The sequence below is a fragment of the Dendrobates tinctorius genome, unplaced genomic scaffold, assembly GCF_039654945.1.
Source record: "Dendrobates tinctorius isolate UK_male_01 unplaced genomic scaffold, ASM3965494v1 ptg000144l, whole genome shotgun sequence".
NCBI lineage: Eukaryota > Metazoa > Chordata > Amphibia > Anura > Dendrobatidae > Dendrobates > Dendrobates tinctorius.
In genome coordinates, this window is record NW_027361811.1 from 3107067 (window position 1) to 3124723 (window position 17657).

Consider the following 17657-nt stretch of genomic DNA (forward strand, 5'->3'; position numbering starts at 1 on the left):
ACAAGTGCTGGATGTAGGACATTTTTATTCCCTGGCTAAAGTGAATTTCGGAGAGGCCAGACTCTTACTGTAGTGATATTGTCACGACTCATTTTTGGAGTCGTGACAGCTCTGTTTCTGCTTTAATTTAAACGTGATTTTTTACTTTTGGGTCAGCAAGGGTTAATGTCAGTTTATTTGCTGGCAGCTGCTGTGTTGCTGGTCAGATGATGTGGGTGGTCACCACTCCCACTATCCTTTAAATAGCCACATGCTGCATCAGCTGACTGTTGGTAATAGAGTTTTTCTCGGGTGCCATCAGTGTATCAGCTGCTTGAGGTCCTGGTTCCATATCCTCTGCTGTATGGAGATTGCAGCAGAAGCTTGAGCTAAGTTTTTCGTTGTTCCTTTTCTTGTTTGTCTTGTGCTTGTCACTTCCCTCTGTGTTGATACCATTTGCTGTGGTGAAGCTAGCGTCCTTGCCGGCCAGTGCAGTAGCCAGGGTATACTGAGTTGACAGCTAGGGACTAGGTATGTGACTGCAGCATGGGGAAGAACCCGCATAGGGCGTTAGGGGAGCTTAGGCATAGGCACAGGTTATTGTTTAGGAGATGCCCCATCCCTCATTCCCTATTGTTAGGGCCTTCCTCTCCCTTTTTCCACCCCGTTGTGTGTCTTGCCGTCCTCTGGACCAACCCCTTTTGAGTCGTAACAGATATTCTCTTGCACAGCTATCCCTTTCTCAGAAAAATAAAAATCTGAACATCAACCGCTAGGAGATTCCACTGTTGTAGTCTGGAACCTAAGAATTCAGTTTTACTCTTGGGTATATCAAAATTTCTCATTAAGTTCATTTTGTGTTATAATGTGTGGTTCAGTTGAGGCTGTTGACAGAAAGTCTTGGTCGTGAACAGAAGATGCTTCATGATACCAAGTACCCTCTTCTTAATCACTTTATTTGACTGAAAATGTTTCTAGTGCTTTTAAAACTGGCAGCTCTTCTGTATGTGGTACTGGGCATATTGCAGATGCAATATTTGGATACTGTGAAGTCCACTTCTTCCTTGAAACTTTTTTCCTAATGGGGGTCACTGCAGAAATGGCATTTGGTAGTGCTATCAGTTGACTCTTTCTAGATCATTGGGACTGCAAAAGTCATAGACTGCCTCTTCCCATGAAACCACTGGGTAAGATGTGATGCACATTTATTGCATCATATCTGTGGAACCCAACTCTTGTCCTCATCTCCCATTCTGCAGCCATAATACTAGTTGTAGGCTTTCCTTATGGTAGTCTAGTTTCGTCTTTGTGATGCAAAAGTGAATTCTCTGCATATGTAGCTAAAAGTATCCACTTTGTTAATGCAAGAACGAGGCATATCTGAAGAAAAACAAAGAACCATGTCAATATGCTAAGAAATTCTAAAACTATAACTTACACAGAGAGCATTTATAAAAGTTGGTGATGCAAATGGAAATAGGATTATGTCATCAATGCTGAGTTGGCGTTTTTTGATTGGTCACCCTAAGATGATAGAATACTGAGGTCTAAATAGACTAACTAGATTATGCCATAAACTAGTTACTAACAATGCAATAATGATGAAATGATAAAAATTTAATTTTTCTATAAGCCTGCATTAAAAATATCAGACGTAATTACAACCTCCTATGGATCATGAAAATTAGAGCCAATCAGCATATTTAAGTGTCATTATTATTATTATTATTAATTTATTTTAATAGCACCATTTATTCCATAGCGCTTTACATGTGAGGAGGGGTATACATAATAAAAACAAGTACAGTTATCTTAAGCGATACAAGTCATGACTGGAACAGGAGGAGAGAGGACCCTGCCCACGAGGGCTCACAATCTATAATCATAATAGTTTTCAGAACCAATTTGGCTGTAGAACAGTGTAATTGTCAAGGTTCTTGATGCATTGCACACAGTCAGGGTACCCAGTGTCAGAAATGGCAAAGCAACCCCAAAACATTTTTGAACCTCCACCATTTTTAACTGTAGGTTATATGTTCTTTTTCTTTATAGGTCTCATTTCACTTTCGGTAAACAGTAGAATGGTGTGCTTTACCAAACAGCTCTATAGTGGTCTCATCTGTTGGCAAATATGCAGCAGATACAGACTTATTTGTGTGCAGGAGGAGTTTACACTTTTACTGACAGTAGATGGTGATGTTGTTACTGTTATATGCTTAGTTGAATGTAATGCATATACTTGTTATACCTTGGTTTCATTTTCCCTCTGGTAAAAGGTCTTTTCAGACTTCCTGTTATGCTGTATTAAGAAGCTGATACATGTACCTCATAGTCTGTGAAGATAAAAGTTGAATTACATCAGATAATCTACTCTCACAAGTTTCTTCTGCGATCAAATTATCTTTGTGTCAATCTCTGTGTCAGCAATAGGGTCTTCTTGGGTCATCTGCCATAGGGTTTCATTTCATTCAACTGTCGACACTGCTGCACCCTTAGCCTGCATGACAGCTTGAATTTCTGTGGAACTTGGTTGTGACTGCTTATCCACCATCTGGACTATCCTGCGTTGCAACGCTCAGTCATTTTTTCCTGCTTTCCACGTCCAGGGAGATAAGCTGCATTGCCATGGGTTGTAAACATATTGATTATGTTGCACACCGCAGCTCAATATCTCACCTCCTCTTTCTGTTCTCCATGCTTTATGTGGTACATACAGACACAGAATGCAAAGATTGAGTCAACTTCTCCCCCTTTTAATTTCATTTTTCCCCCCATAGTGCACCCCCCTCGGGATGCAAGATCTAGTGCCCTAGGCGGGTGCCTACCCTTTCTATCCCTCATCTCTGCCTTGTATATAGTAATTATATTTTCTGATGAATTTCCATTTGTGTTTGCAGTTTACATTTGTTACAATTTACATTTGTTTTATTTTTTTGTATTTTTTATTTAGGACTAGCATCTAGTACCCGCAATCAACATTTAAATATTATTGTGAAAATGTTAAGACATGAGGACAGCGAAGAAAGGTAATGCATTATGTTTTATTACACATCTTGGAGCTTGTAGGTGTGTTGGAAAAATCCTTCATGCCTAATCTTAAAGGAGACGTTTGATAAAGAACATATATAAATCAGGGTTTTTGTTTTTTACAGAATTACCTACCCATGCATGTCATTATCTTGCGAAAATGACTCCTTCGTGTAATAATAATCCCTAATTTCCAAATACACCTCGCATATAGCGCACAGTGTTTGTTCACTGATTTATTTTATTTAGCTTTCCTAATTTTGTGGTGATAAGAATTATGAGATGAAAAATTGAGACAATCTAATTCAAATAGTGAGTCCCATAATAGGTACATTACACTAATATTATCCAGGAAAAAAGCCATTGTATTGACAAAGGGAATATAAATAATAATTGATGAATTAGCCAGCATGTAAACCAAAATGCAGAATTATGTGACAAGGGTCGCTAGTTGAGGGCGCTGCAGCATGGAGGTTTGAGGGTCACCAAGCCTTTTTATGTGCTGTACTTGAAATAAGTGTAAAGGTACTGTCACACTTAGCGATGCACCAGCGATCCCGACCAGCGATATGACGCGGTCAGGATTGCTGGTGCATCGCTAAGTTGTCGCTAATGAGCTGCCACACCGGTAGATCTCACCAGCGACATCGCAGGGGTCAGGGGTCGCTACTTACCTGTCAGACGAGGCGATCCTGACGTCCTCCCGCCCGCGTCCATGCGTTGCTCATCTCCACAGCAGGAAGCTGACGACGAGAAACAGTCCAGGACGTTCTCGGGCGATCAGCGATAACCAGCGGGGGAGCGGTTGGAGGTAAGTATCAGACACAGCAATATCGCTGGCAATATCGCTATAACGTCACAAAAACCAGTGACGTTATAGCGATATTGCTAGCAGTATCCCTTAGTGTGACAGGCCCTTAAGTGGTATAGGTAGTCTTGGAGAAAGCAGTTTTTAAGACAAGTTAGAGGGCACCTGTCAACAATGCAGCGCAATCTGTCAGCACTGTGTTATAGAGCGGGTGGAGCTGAACAGATCGATATATTGAATTGTGAGATAAGACACATTAACTGACTGCTCTTTCTTTGCACTCAGGTCCAGTAGGTGCTTTTAATCAGTGAGCTATAAATGCATATACTGTATATTTAAAGGAGTTGTCCACTACTAGGACAGGCAAAAAAAAGCCATGAAAAAGTCCTTGGTCAGGAGTTAACATACCATGGAGCTGTTGGATGCATAGTAGAAAAGCAATATGAAAAAGAGAATGCATTAACAGCACTATAGTGATAAGGAAATGTGACATGATCATATGACACAATATAGGATATTAAATTTAGAACCCAATTTTAGGCTGTATGTTTTATGTTCATCTACCCTTTTGTTACAGTGTTACTCTCTTTAATAGTATCATACATGCCTGACCACTTGATTGTAGCTTGAAAGAGATTTTATGTCTGGCATGTGCCCTGTAGAGAACATCAGAGCAGGAATAGATGTTTCTCTTAATATTTTTTTAGATTAGCTTTTCCATTCTGTAGTGACTCATTTGATTCTTTTCCAGATCTCACGAGAATGTCTTTCAATCCTGGTTTTTGCTAATCCGTTTAGGAGGATGGGTGGACATAGCAGCAGAGCAGCTGTTGACGTCAGACCCTGAAATTTCAGAAGACCTGCTGTGGCTTCTGGCATTTTACTACAATCCTTGCAATGAGAGCCAAAGCAGAGGTAGAACAATGGTAGGTTGTGCTCCAAAGCAAGTCTGTGTTTGACACGAAATAAGTGAGGATCCTCAATGTGTAATTCGCATTTCACTGTTGCAATAGTATGTAATGTCTTGTCAAGTCATTTGTTTAAGGTTAAACTTAAATTCTAGCAATTATCCAAAGTTTGTAGTTGTATTTCATACAGAATAAAGTGGAGGATTCCTGGATTCATAAATTCCTTCTAAAGCATATACAGTATATAGGCAGTAGGGCACTTTAATTCTTTTAAGCCTGTCAAAATTCCCAATTTTCCAATAGTGTGATAAAGGTAAAACCAAAGAAATGAGCCGGACTACAAGCTGGTATACGTACAAAGTTCACACTGTGGCCATTCCACAGACAAAACCCAAGAAAAAAAGAGCATATACTCTACAGCAAGTAAATTACATAGGATACTTTATGCTATTTTGATTTTAAAAAAAAAAGCATAAACACCATCCCACCATGACAAGGTGCACCAACTCTTGAAAGTTTTATCCTGTCTCTAGTATTAAAGCTGTACCTTGTGTCAAACAACTTCAGTCTGAAAAAGAACAGAGCAGGACAGTGTCCCGACTGAGGCACACGTCCATGGGAAGCTATACAGAGTAAATACTTTTTATTTACTTGCTGTACGGCAGTGGTGGCGAACCTATGGCACGTGTGCCAGAGAGGGCACGCAAAGCCCTCCCCTGTGGGCACGCACACCATCGCTTCACAACTAGCACCTGCAGGAGGAGGGTTGAGGTAGCAGAGCAATCCAGCGGTGCAGTGCACAGTGTACACCAAGGGCATTGCTATAGGCCCTTTGTTTCAGGTCTTGTGCCCCGAATCAGAAGTGCAGTGCCCCAAATCTTTTGGTCTACATGTTTCTATTTTAAATCAAGTTTATTTTGCTGTAACGTTCAATGTGTGTGTTTCAGTGTACGCAGGCACGCACACAGCATGACCTTCTTTAGCCCAGTGTGGTGCGGAAGCAGATTCCCTGTCTGCTTGGCTCCTCCTGGCGTTTAGTACAGCCTCCCGCTTTCATCATGTGCAAAACATCTGCACACACACAGATGGGATCTCCATTCATTTCTGGGAGCAAATACTCAATGACCATCGATTCAATCTACTATTTGTGTCATTAAGCAGCAGTAATTAGTGATGGTAAGTCTGAAGCTCCATGTTGGCTGATCGGTGCAGTGTCAGATTTCTCATCCCTACACTGCACCGACCAGTGAGCTCCAAGCAGAGACACTAAATCTCTGTGTCCTGTCACTGATGCTCTGATTAATTCAGGCTGACCTCTGATCCGATCTCCCTCCTACAGAAAATATATACCGTATATACTCGAGTATAAGCCGAGGCACCTACTTTTGCCACAAAAAACTGGGTAAACTTATTGACTCGAGTATAAGCCGGGTATGCATTGTCCCCTCATCCCTATCCTGTATGCATGGCTCCCGCAGTCCGTATCTTGTATGCATGGCTCCTTATCCTCTATCCTTGCATGTATGATTCCTGTGAAAAAAAGAAAAAAAAACATCCTACTTACCTGCCTGCGGGCCCTCGGTGGCACTGCATCTCGTTTCAGCCATATAACACGGATTATTCTTGGTAATCACAGTGAATATTTAGAACGTTCTTTACTGTACACATTATACATTCCTGCAGCTATTAGTCCCTGTTATCAGCCATTCATTGGCCAGGACCAGCCCTCTAGCTTCGTTGCACAGTCTGTTGGAGCCCGATGTCATGTACGTTTTACTTCCTGTCCCATAACTGGTTCCACGTCCTGTTTTAATTCCCTCCTGCTTTACTCTGCAGCTGCACGTCATTAAGGAGCAGGTGTGGTAAGTGACTAGCTCAGCTGTATGTGCTCATTAAGATCCCCATCACCAGAGGCCCAGTGTGCTCCTCAGTCTCCATGCTTTACATGACTGTGCAGCATATGCAATAGTCAGTCCATGGATAGGAGGAGACGTCCTGTGAGTGGGGTGAAAGGGGAGACAAAGAGGGGCTCCCACTATTCTGCAGAATAATCCACAGCCCACCCACCACCTCAGGGGCCCCAGCTCACTGCACACAGGCCATCCTCTGCCAGCAAGGAGACCCCAACATAAAGTTGACACAATTATAACACTGAGCACAATAGTCAGGGGGCCCATGAGACCACCCCCTGACACCAGCAGAGACCTGTGCAGTGGCTGAAGAGTTAACCAGCCCTCTGGACCCTGCAGAGCTTCATTATACATTGGTGCCAGTCTTCACTACAGGACTGGCATTGTATTCATGAATCAGGTGGCTCAGGATGAACGCCAGGCAAGTATCAGAGACGCCACAGCGGAAACGGCAGAGCTCATCCAGGGCTTCCTTATGCCTGATAAGTAAGCAAAGAGGTCCCTGTATACACAATGATCCTCGGAGAAATAATTGTACAGCAGAACCAGCTCACACTATAACTGGTAAAACCATCCTTTTTACCTGCCTGCACACCCTCGGTGGCACGGCATCTCGTTCTGGCTGCCGGATCCTGCAGCTCTGACTATGCGCTCCACTCTTATGGGAGTGGAGACACGTGCATATTCATTACCTTAATGAGCGGAGTCACGTGATCGCTCGGAAGGAAGAGCTGCAAACTCCGGCAGCCAGAACTAGATGCAGTGTCACCGAGGACGTGCAGGCAGGTGAGTATGGTGTGCTGGAAGCCGGCAGCCTCTGTGACCTGCTGCTCCTCTACCCCGCCAGCTTTCTGGGACTGTGACTCGTGTATAAGCCGAGGGGGCCTTTTCAGCACAAAAAAATGTGCTGAAAAACTCGCCTTATACACGAGTATATACGGTAATCTGTGTACTATACCTGTGTACTACACACATTCTCACAGATACCCCTGTCTGCTCTATGATATTCCTGCTTGCTCTCAGTTGCATCTGTATGCCCTCTGTTGCTCCTGCCTGTTTTCTTGCTCCTGCCTGCTCTCTGTTGCCTCTGCCTGCTCTGTCTTGCATCTGCCTGCTCCTCGTTGCCCCTGGCTACTCTGTTTACCCTGCCTGCTCTGTTTCTCCTGCCTGCTTTCTGATATGCTTGCTTGTTCTCGGTTGTTTCTGCCTGCTCTCTGTTGCCCCTTCCTTTTCTCTCTTGACCCTTCTTTCTCTCTGTTACCCCTACCTGCTCTCTGATATGCCTGCTTGCTCTCTGTTGCCCCTGCCTTCTCTCTGTTGCCGTTACCACCTGTTCTGTTACCCCTGCTTGCTTTCTGTTGCCCCTGCCTGCTCTTTCTTGCCCCTGCCTACTGTTTTCCATGCCTGCTGTTGCCCCGTCTGCTCTCTCTTATCCCTATAAAATCTACAAGAGAAAAAAATTGAGCAAAAACCCTGCTGTAACTAAGTAAATAAAAAGCAAAAAGTGCATTTAAATAATACAGAGTTTTAGTAATACATATTTTGATCAAAAATAGCATAAAAGTCATCCAACCACGACAAGGTAACTCTGATCGGGACAGTCCTACACTGTGTAATATTAAAAACCTTACCATGTGTCAAAATTGACCACAGTGTGTGAATACGGGCAGACAAAAGGACTGGGCCCAACCAGTGGAACACCAGTCTGGGGCAGCCTTATATACAATTTCCAGCTAAGGAGAGGGAAACCACACCCCAGCTTGCACAGAATGCAATAATACAAAAAACAAACACAAAAATTGAGCTTGACTTGAGTTGGTATGCATGCCGCACATAAACGCATGTTCACATTGGCCATAAAAAATATAAAACCTACAAGAGAAAAAAATAGCAAAAAACCTGCTGTAACTAAGTAAATAAAATCAAAAAGTGCATTTAAATAACAGAGTTTTTAGTAATAGTGCTTTTGATTAAAAATAGCATAAAAGCTGTCGCACCATGACAAGGTAACTCTGATCGGGCAGTCCTACACTGTCTAATATTAACCCCTTCACCCCCAAGGGTGGTTTGCACGTTCATGACCGGGCCAATTTTTACAATTCTGACCACTGTAACTTTATGAGGTCATAACTCTGGAACGCTTCCATGGATCCCGGTGATTCTGACATTGTTTTCTCGTGACATATTGTACTTCATGTTAGTGGTAAAATTTCATTCAAATAACTTGCGTTTATTTGTGAGAAAAACGGAAATTTGGCGAAAATTTTGAAAATTTTGCAATTTTCCAGCTTTGAATTTTTATGCCCTTAAATCACAGAGATACGGCACACAAAAAACTTGATAACTAACATTTCCCACATGTTTACTTTACATCAGCACAATTTTGGAACCAAAATTTTTTTTTGTTAGGAAGTTATAAGGGTTAAAAGTTGACCAGCGATTTCTCATTTTTACAACACCATTTTATTTTTAGGACCACATCACATTTGAAGCCACTTTGAGGGGTCTATATGATAGAAAATACCCAAAAGTGACACCATTCTAAAAACTGCACCCCTTAAAGTGCTCAAAACCACATTCAAGAAGTTTATTAACCCTTTAGGTGCGTCACAGGAATTTTTTTGAATATTTAAAAAAAAAATGAACATCTAACTTTTTTTCATAAAAAAAATACTTCAGGTTCAATTTTTTTTATTTTACCAAGGGTAACAGGAGAAATTGGACTGCAAAAGTTATTGTGCAATTTGTCCTGAGTACGCAGATACCTGATATGTGGGGGGGAACCACTGTTTCGGTGCATGGCAGAGCTCAGAATGGAAGGAGCGCCATTTGACTTTTTCAATGCAAAATTGGCTGGAATTCAGATTGGACGCCATGTCACGTTTGGAGAGTCCCTGATGTACCTAAACAGTGGAAACCCCCTACAAGTGACCCCATTTTGGAAACTAGACCCCCCAAAGAACTTATCTAGATATGTGGTGAGAACTTTGAACCCACAAGGGCTTTACAGAAGTTTATAACGTACAGCGGTACAATTAAAAAATCATATTTTTTCCACAAAAATGATCTTTTCACCCCAATTTTTATTTTCCCGAGGGTAACAGGACCCTAAAAGTTATTGTGCAATTTGTCCTGAGTACGCTGATACCCCACATGTGGGGGTAAACCACTATTTGGGCGCATGGCAGAGCTCGGAAGGGAAGCAGCGCCATTTGACGTTTTTGGCTGGAATTGAGATCGGACACCATGTCGCGTTTGGAAAACCCCTGATGTACCAAAACAGTGGAAACCCCCCACAAATGACACCATTTTGGAAACTAGACCCCCTAAGGAACTTATCTAGATGTGTGGTGAGAACTTTGAACCCCCATGGGCTTCACAGAAGTTTATAACATAAAGCCATACAATTAAAAAATCATATTTTTTCCACAAAAATGATCTTTTCACCCTCAATTCTTATTTTTCCAAGGGTAACAGGACCCTAAAAGTTATTGTGCAATTTGTCCTGAGTACGCTGATACCCCACATGTGGGGGTAAACCACTATTTGGGCGCATGGCAGAGCTCGGAAGGGAAGCAGCGCCATTTGACGTTTTTGGCTGGAATTGAGATCGGACACCATGTCGCGTTTGGAAAACCCCTGATGTACCAAAACAGTGGAAACCCCCCACAAATGACACCATTTTGGAAACTAGACCCCCTAAGGAACTTATCTAGATGTGTGGTGAGCACTTTGCCCCCCCCAGTGTTTCACAGAAGTTTATAATGCCCGGGCGTGAAAATAAAAAATTCGTATTTTTTCCACAAACATGATCTTTTAGTCACCATTTTTTTATTTTCCCAAGGGTACCAGGAGAAATTGGACCCCAAAAGTTGTTGTCCAATTTGTCCTGAGTATGCTGATCCCCCGTATGTGGGAGAAAACTACTGTATGGGCACACGTCGGGGCTCGGAAGGGAAGTAGTGACGTTTTGGAATGCAGACTTTGATGGAATGGTCTGCGGGTGTCATGTTGCCTTTGGAGAGCCCCTAATGTACCTAAACAGTGGAAACCCCCCACAAATGACACCATTTTGTAAACTAGACCCCCCAAGGAACTTATCTAGATGTGTGGTGAGCACTTTGAACCCCCCAGTGCTTCACAGAAGTTTATAACGCCCGGGCGTGAAAATAAAAAATTCGTATTTTTTCCACAAACATGATCTTTTAGTCACCATTTTTTTATTTTCCCAAGGGTACCAGGAGAAATTGGACCCCAAAAGTTGTTGTCCAATTTGTCCTGAGTATGCTGATACCCCATATGTGGGAGAAAACTACTGTATGGGCACACGTCGGGGCTCGGAAGGGAAGTAGTGACGTTTTGGAATGCAGACTTTGATGGAGTGGTCTGCGGGTGTCATGTTGCCTTTGGAGAGCCCCTAATGTACCTAAACAGTGGAAACCCCCCCACAAATGACCCCATTTTGAAAACTAGACCCACTAAGGAACTTATCTAGATGTGAGGTGAGCACTTTGAACCCCCAAGTGCTTCACAGAAGTTTATAACACTCGGACGTGAAAATAAAAAAATCATTTTTTTCCACAAAAATGATATTTTTGCCCCCAATTTTTTATTTTCCTAAGGGTAACAGGAGAAATTGGACCCCAAAAATTGTTTTGCAATTTGTCCTGAGTAGGCTGATACCCTACATGTGGGGGTAAAACACTGTTTGGGCGCATGGCAGAGCTTGGAAGGGAAGGAGCACCATTTGACTTTTTCAACTCAGAATTGGCTGGAATTGAGATCAGACGCCATGTTGCATTTGGAGAGCCCCTGATGTGCCCAAACAGTGGAAACCCCCCAATTATAACTCCAACCCTAACCCCAACACACCCCTAACCCTAATCTGAGCCCTAGCCCTAACGGGAAAATGGAGATAAATACTTTTTTTTTAATTTTATTATTTTTAAGGGGGTGATATCGGGGGGTTTGATTTACTATTTATGGCGGTTTTTATATTTGGCAGCTGTCACACGCTAAAAGACGCTTTTTATTGTAAAAATAGTTTTTGCATCACCACATATTGAGAGCTATAATTTTTCCGTATTTTGACCCACCGAGTCATGTGAGGTCTTATTTTTTGCGGGACGAGTTGACGTTTTTATTGGTACCATTTTCGGGCACGTGACATTTTTTGATCGCTTTTTATTCCTATTTTTGGGACGCAGAATGAACAAAAACCAGCGTTTCATGAATTTCTTTTGGGGGGGTGCGTTTACACCGTTCCGCGTGCGGTAAAATTGATAAAGCGGTTTTATTCTTCGGGTCAGTACGGTTACAGCGATACCTCATTTAGGTCGTTTTTTATGTTTTTGTCGGTTTTATGCAATGAAAACTATTTTATATAAAAAATAATTATTTTTGCATCGCTTTATTCTGCGAGCTATAACTTTTTTATTTTTTCGCTGATGATGCTGTGTGGCGGCTCGTTTTTTGCGGGACAAGATGACGTTTTCAGCGGTACCATGGATATTTATATGCGTCTTTTTGATCGCGCGTTATTACACTTTTTGTTTGGCGGTATGATAATAAATCATTATTTTTTGCTTCGTTTTTTATTTTTATTTTTTAAGGGGTTAACTAATGGGACAGTTTTATAGGGCGGGTCATTACGGACGCGGCGATACCTAATATGTGTACTTTTATTGTTTTTTTTTTTTATTATTTCCAAAAAATGGATTTATTGGGGGAATATTTTTTTTTTTTTTTCTAATTTATTTGGCGATTTTTTTTTAATTATTTTAACACTTTTTTTTATTTTTTTTTTTACTTTATTAAATAGTCCCAGGTGGGACATCACTGTCCTGTGACAGATCGCTGATCTGTCGCATCACAGATCACTGTGACAGATCAGCGATCTGACACAGGCACTGCAGAAGGCTTCCTCATGCCTGCGCTTTGCAGGCACTGAGGAAGCCAGCTTCCTCAGGCCCCCGAAGGCCCCCGTCGCCGTCTTGGATTCGGGGGCCTGGAGGAAAGGAGCCCCCCGCAGCAGCGCTGCACATTGCGCTGCCGTGGGGGGCTCAGGGAAGCACGGAGGGAGCCCCCTCCCTGCCGATGCTTCCCTTTAACCCCCGGTACACCGCGATCATGTTTGATCGCGGTGTGCAAGGGGTTAACGTGTCGGGGGCGGTCCGTGACCGCCCCTGACACATTGTGCCGGGTGTCAGCTGTGATAATCAGCTGACACCCGGCCGCGATCAGCGGCGCTCACCACGTGGGCGCCGCTGATCGCAGTAGACGTACTATCCCGTCCATGGGCATAGGGGCCCAGGTCCCATGGACGGGATAGTACGTCGGATGGCAGAAAGGGGTTAAAAACCTTACCATGTGTAAAAAATTGACCTCAGTGTGTATATATAAAGCTTCCCCAGACTGGTGTTCCACTGGTTGGGCCCAGTCCTTTTGTCTGCCCTTATTCACACACTGAGGTCAATTTTGACACATGGTAAGGTTTTTAATATTAGACAGTGTAGGACCGTCCCGATCAGAGTCACCTTGTTGTGGTGGGATGACTTTTATGCTATTTTTGATCAAAAGCAGTATTACTAAAAACTCTGTGTTATTTAAATGCACTTTATGCATTTTATTTACTTAGTTACAGCAGGGTTTTTGCTCATTTTTTCTCTTGTAGGTTTTATATGTTTTATGACCAATGTGAACATGTGTTTATGTGCTGCATTTGTACCAACTCAAGTCACTTTTCTCTGTTATCCCAGCCTACTCTGTTTCACCTGCCTGCTTTTTCCCATCTGCTCTCTCTTACCCCGCCTGCTCTCTGCTGTCCCCACCTGCTCTCTGTATTATTTTTTTTTTTATAAACTAAAACTTCACTATTCAGATTAAATTGCCGTGTTGGCACTTTGCCATAAATAAATGGGTTTTAGGTTGCAGTTTGAGCACTCGGTCTCTAAAAGGTTTGCCATAACTGCTGTAGGGTATATGATCTTTTTGTTTTTTTTCTTGGGGTTTGTCTGTGAAATGGCTACAGTGTGAATGTGTGCTTACACTTTGCACGTATACCAGTGTATAATCCGGCTCATTTATGTTAGTTGGTTTTGCTGTGATCTTTAGTACTTTGTATAAACAGGGGCGTGGCCTCTCCTTTCTGAGCTAAGTATTTCACCTGTATATATGTATTTCGGCTTTGAAGCAAATACTGCTAGTAAGAAGTGGCAGAAACATTTCCATGGGTATAGAAATTGGCTCAATCCAGAAATTTCTTCCAAGCTAAACTCTAAAAATAAAATGGTCACATTCATTCTGTTTGCGGATTCGAAGAATGTGTGTATGAGAGCTTTGTTATCTGTGCATGTAGTTATGTTAGCTTTTCCCAGCACTCATTAGAATCTGTTAAATCTATGGACCACCCATGATAATGTTTCATAATTTAGTAAGTGCAGTAGTTGTTGAGCATTATTTCCATTTTTACACAAGATTTAATCAAATTAAATTTAAAATAATCCGATTAGGGACATGCAGCTCCATGCATTCATTGCTTTTGAAAGCGTGTTTAAGGCTGTGTGCCCACGATGCGATTTTTTAAGCGTTTTTGCCGCGAAAACGTTTAAAAAACTCGTACAGAACGCACCCCATGCATTCCTATGGCATTCCGCACATGCTGTACTAATGCTGCGCTTTTTCCCGCGGCGGAATCGCATCGCGGAAAAAAACGCAGCATGCTCATTCTTTTTGTGGAATCGCAAAGAATTGCCGCGATTCCGCACCCATAGGAATGCATGAGAACCGCTTACTTCCCGCATGTGGCTATGCCCACCATGTGCAAAGTTAAGCGTCTCATGTGCGGTTGGTACCCACGGTGTGGAGGAGAGGAGACTGTCCTCCAGGCCCTGGGTACCATACCCCTGTAAAAAAAAGAATAAAAAATAAAATATCGGGGTATATTTACCTTCCGGTGTCACGCGCAGCCTTCCCGGGCCTCAGCGTTTCCAGTAATGCCTTGCGGCAAGGACCTGATGACGTAGTCTCGCGTTACTCTAACGGTCTCGTGAGATCACTATAGCAACGCGAGACCAACATCATCACAGGTCTCGCAAGGCATCGCTGGGAACGGGAGCGTCGCTGAGACTGCGCGGGACGTCGGAAGGTAAATATACCCCGATTTTTTATTTTTTTTATCATTTTTAACATTCTATCTTTTACTATTGATGCCGCATAGGCAGCCTCAATAGTAAAAAGCTGGTCACACTTGTCAAACACTATGTTTGACGAGTGTGACCAACCTGTCAATGACGTTCCAAGCGATGCTTCAAATCGCTTGGAAAGTGCTTGAATTTCGCACGTGAAAATCGCGGCAAAATCGCGAGCATAATCGCGGTAAAATCGCGCAGAAAAAAAAACGCGCGATTTCTGGGAAGGAGTCCGGTTTTGAGTGTCCGGTTTAAAACGCTACGTGGGCACATAGCCTAAAGATAGTCTCTTCTTCGTCTCGTAGCTTGTTTACATGGACCAACGGCGACACAATACAACTGCAGATCATTAAAATTGTGTCCTTCGGCGGCCATTTAAATGCCTGTTTGCACTGGCAGACCAAAGTCAACAATGTGCACTAAGCACTATACTAGATCGGCCAGAGCACATAGGTTGCCATAGTTCTTGGCAGCACAAGTCCTGTTTAACCGAGATGTAACCGTGAGAATGTTGATTTTGTGAGCTGCGCATAAGATCATTTCACCCAATGAACGAAGGATTTTCTCTTCAATCAGGTGATCTGCAGCCTGTTCACGCAGCAAGATGATCATGAAACAAACGTTTTTAACAACTCTCATTCACAATTATCTTGCAATGTAAATGCAACTTGACCTTTTAAGGACCAAGCAATTTTTTATTTTTGTGCTTTCATTTTTTCTTCCCCTTTTTCCAGGAGCCGTAACTTTTTTATGTTCCCTTTGATTAAACCATATAAGGGCTTGGTTTAGTTGTACTTTTGAATGACGCCTTCCATTTTATCATATGGTTGCCTGAAAAATATTAACAAAATTCAACATGAACTTAAATTGCAAAAAATTTAATTCCACAATTGCTGTTTGGGTTTTGTTTTTTCTTCGTTTACTCTACAGTAAAAATGACCTGGAAATATGGTTGTACATGTCAGTACTTTTACGACGATACCAAACTTGCATATATATGTTTTTAATTAAATGGTGACGAGATATATGGAGCTTTGTGAGGGCTTGTTTTTTGGCATGGCGACATGATATTTTTATTGATTCTATTTTGAGATGGATACTACACTTTGATCAATTGTAATTGCATTTTGTGTGGAGTTGATGCAAACAGACCCCCGCATTTCTGGCAGTTATTTTTTTCTGTTTACAGTTTTCACAGATCGGGTTACTTTTTATATTTTCATAGATCTGAATTTTCTGAACATGTTGATGCCAAGTATGGGTATTTTTTTTACCTTTCGTTACTGTTAACTGGGAAAAGGAGGCAATTTCAACTTGTTTATCTTTTTAAAAAATGTTAAAACTTTTTCCTTTACTTTTTACCTTAACGACCTCTGATATGCCTTTTAACAACGGTAGTTAAGTTTACTTATCCCTCTGCGTCGCTTTTTAACGGAAATAAGGGTATAGCACCCCCCAGCACTGGAAAATCTCCGGGGATAGCCGAGACCCTGGCCGTTATTCACCGAATAACTGCGATCACAAAAAAAGGTCCAGTTTACATTTCATTTCTCTCTCTTCTGATATGATCTAGGATATCAGGGAAGAGAGAAATTTAGTCTACCGAGCCCCCCCCCCCCTTTGTCACTCCCTTAGTTAGAATCAATTTTTTTATATAATTTTTAATTTTTTCCATTCTTCGCAGTTGAGGTTGGGTTAGATAGGGCTGGGGTTAGGGTTGGAGTTAGATTTGAGAGTTTTTCAAACATAGAAAATGACGATATGAAGGCTAGTGTTAATGCGTAAGTGCTCCTTAATTGAGTTTGTATCTGATGCTCGGGTATGCACGGAGTATTGCCGATCCATGCATTTTATTGTGTGTGTCCAACAGCCGTGAAACATGCAGGGAAGGACTCGAGCATGTCACTCAAGCACCTGCGATATTTGGTGCATACCCGATGCAAACTGGAGTAGCGAGCACTTGCGGTCAACACTAATGATGACATATTCAATATGACAATCTAATTTTATTAAATTCTATGTCGTACCTGTGGGTTCAAAATGCTCACTATATAGCTGGATAAAATCCTTGAGAGGTGTGGTTTCCAAAATGGGGTCACTTGTGAGGGGTTTCCACTGTTTAGACACATCAGGGGTTCTCCAAACACGACATGGCGTCCGCTCTTGATTCCAGCCAATTTTGCGTTCAAAAAGTGAAACGGTGCTCCTTCCTTTCTGAGCCCTGCCATGTGCCCAAACAATGGCTATCGACATACTCAGGTGGAATTGCACAATATATTATTTTGTCCATTTTCTCTTGTTACCCTTGTAAAGAAAATAAAAACGTTTGGGTCTAAAGTAAATATTTTGTGAAAAAAGATAAATGTTAATTTATTCCTTCCCCATTGCTTCAGTTCTCGTGAAGCAACTGAAGGGTTAATAAACTTGTTGAATGTGGTTATGAGCACCTTAAGGGGTGCATATTTTAGAATGGTGTCACTTTTGGGTATTTTCTGTCATATAGGCCCCTCAAAGTCACTTCAAGTGTGAGTGAAGTGATCCCTAAAAAAAATAGTTTTGTAAATTTTGTTGGAAAAATTAGAAATTGCTGGTCAACTTTTAACCCTTATAACTTCCTAGCACAAAAAAAAAATTGTTTCCAAAATTGGGCTGATGTAAAGTAGACATGTGATATTTATGAACTATTTTGTGTGGCATGACTCTCTGATTTAAAGGCACAAAAATTAAAAGTTTGAAAATTGGTAAATTTTTAAAATTTGTCAAATTTACATTTTTTCATAAATAAAAGCAAGTCATATTGAAGAAATTTTACCACTATCGTAAAGTACAATATGTC

General features: G+C 41.8%; 1 protein-coding gene across 3 annotated transcripts in view; it reads left to right on the plus strand.

Moving 5' to 3' along the window:
- Positions 1 to 17657, plus strand: part of FANCC (FA complementation group C) — a 342843-nt gene that overhangs the window by 302001 nt on the left and 23185 nt on the right. For all 3 annotated transcript variants that reach the window (XM_073545963.1, XM_073545964.1, XM_073545961.1), the window contains 2 exons: positions 2930 to 3005; positions 4566 to 4740. In XM_073545963.1, coding sequence (XP_073402064.1) covers positions 2930 to 3005; positions 4566 to 4740 — 251 coding nt within the window. The remainder of the gene's footprint in view (positions 1 to 2929; positions 3006 to 4565; positions 4741 to 17657) is intronic.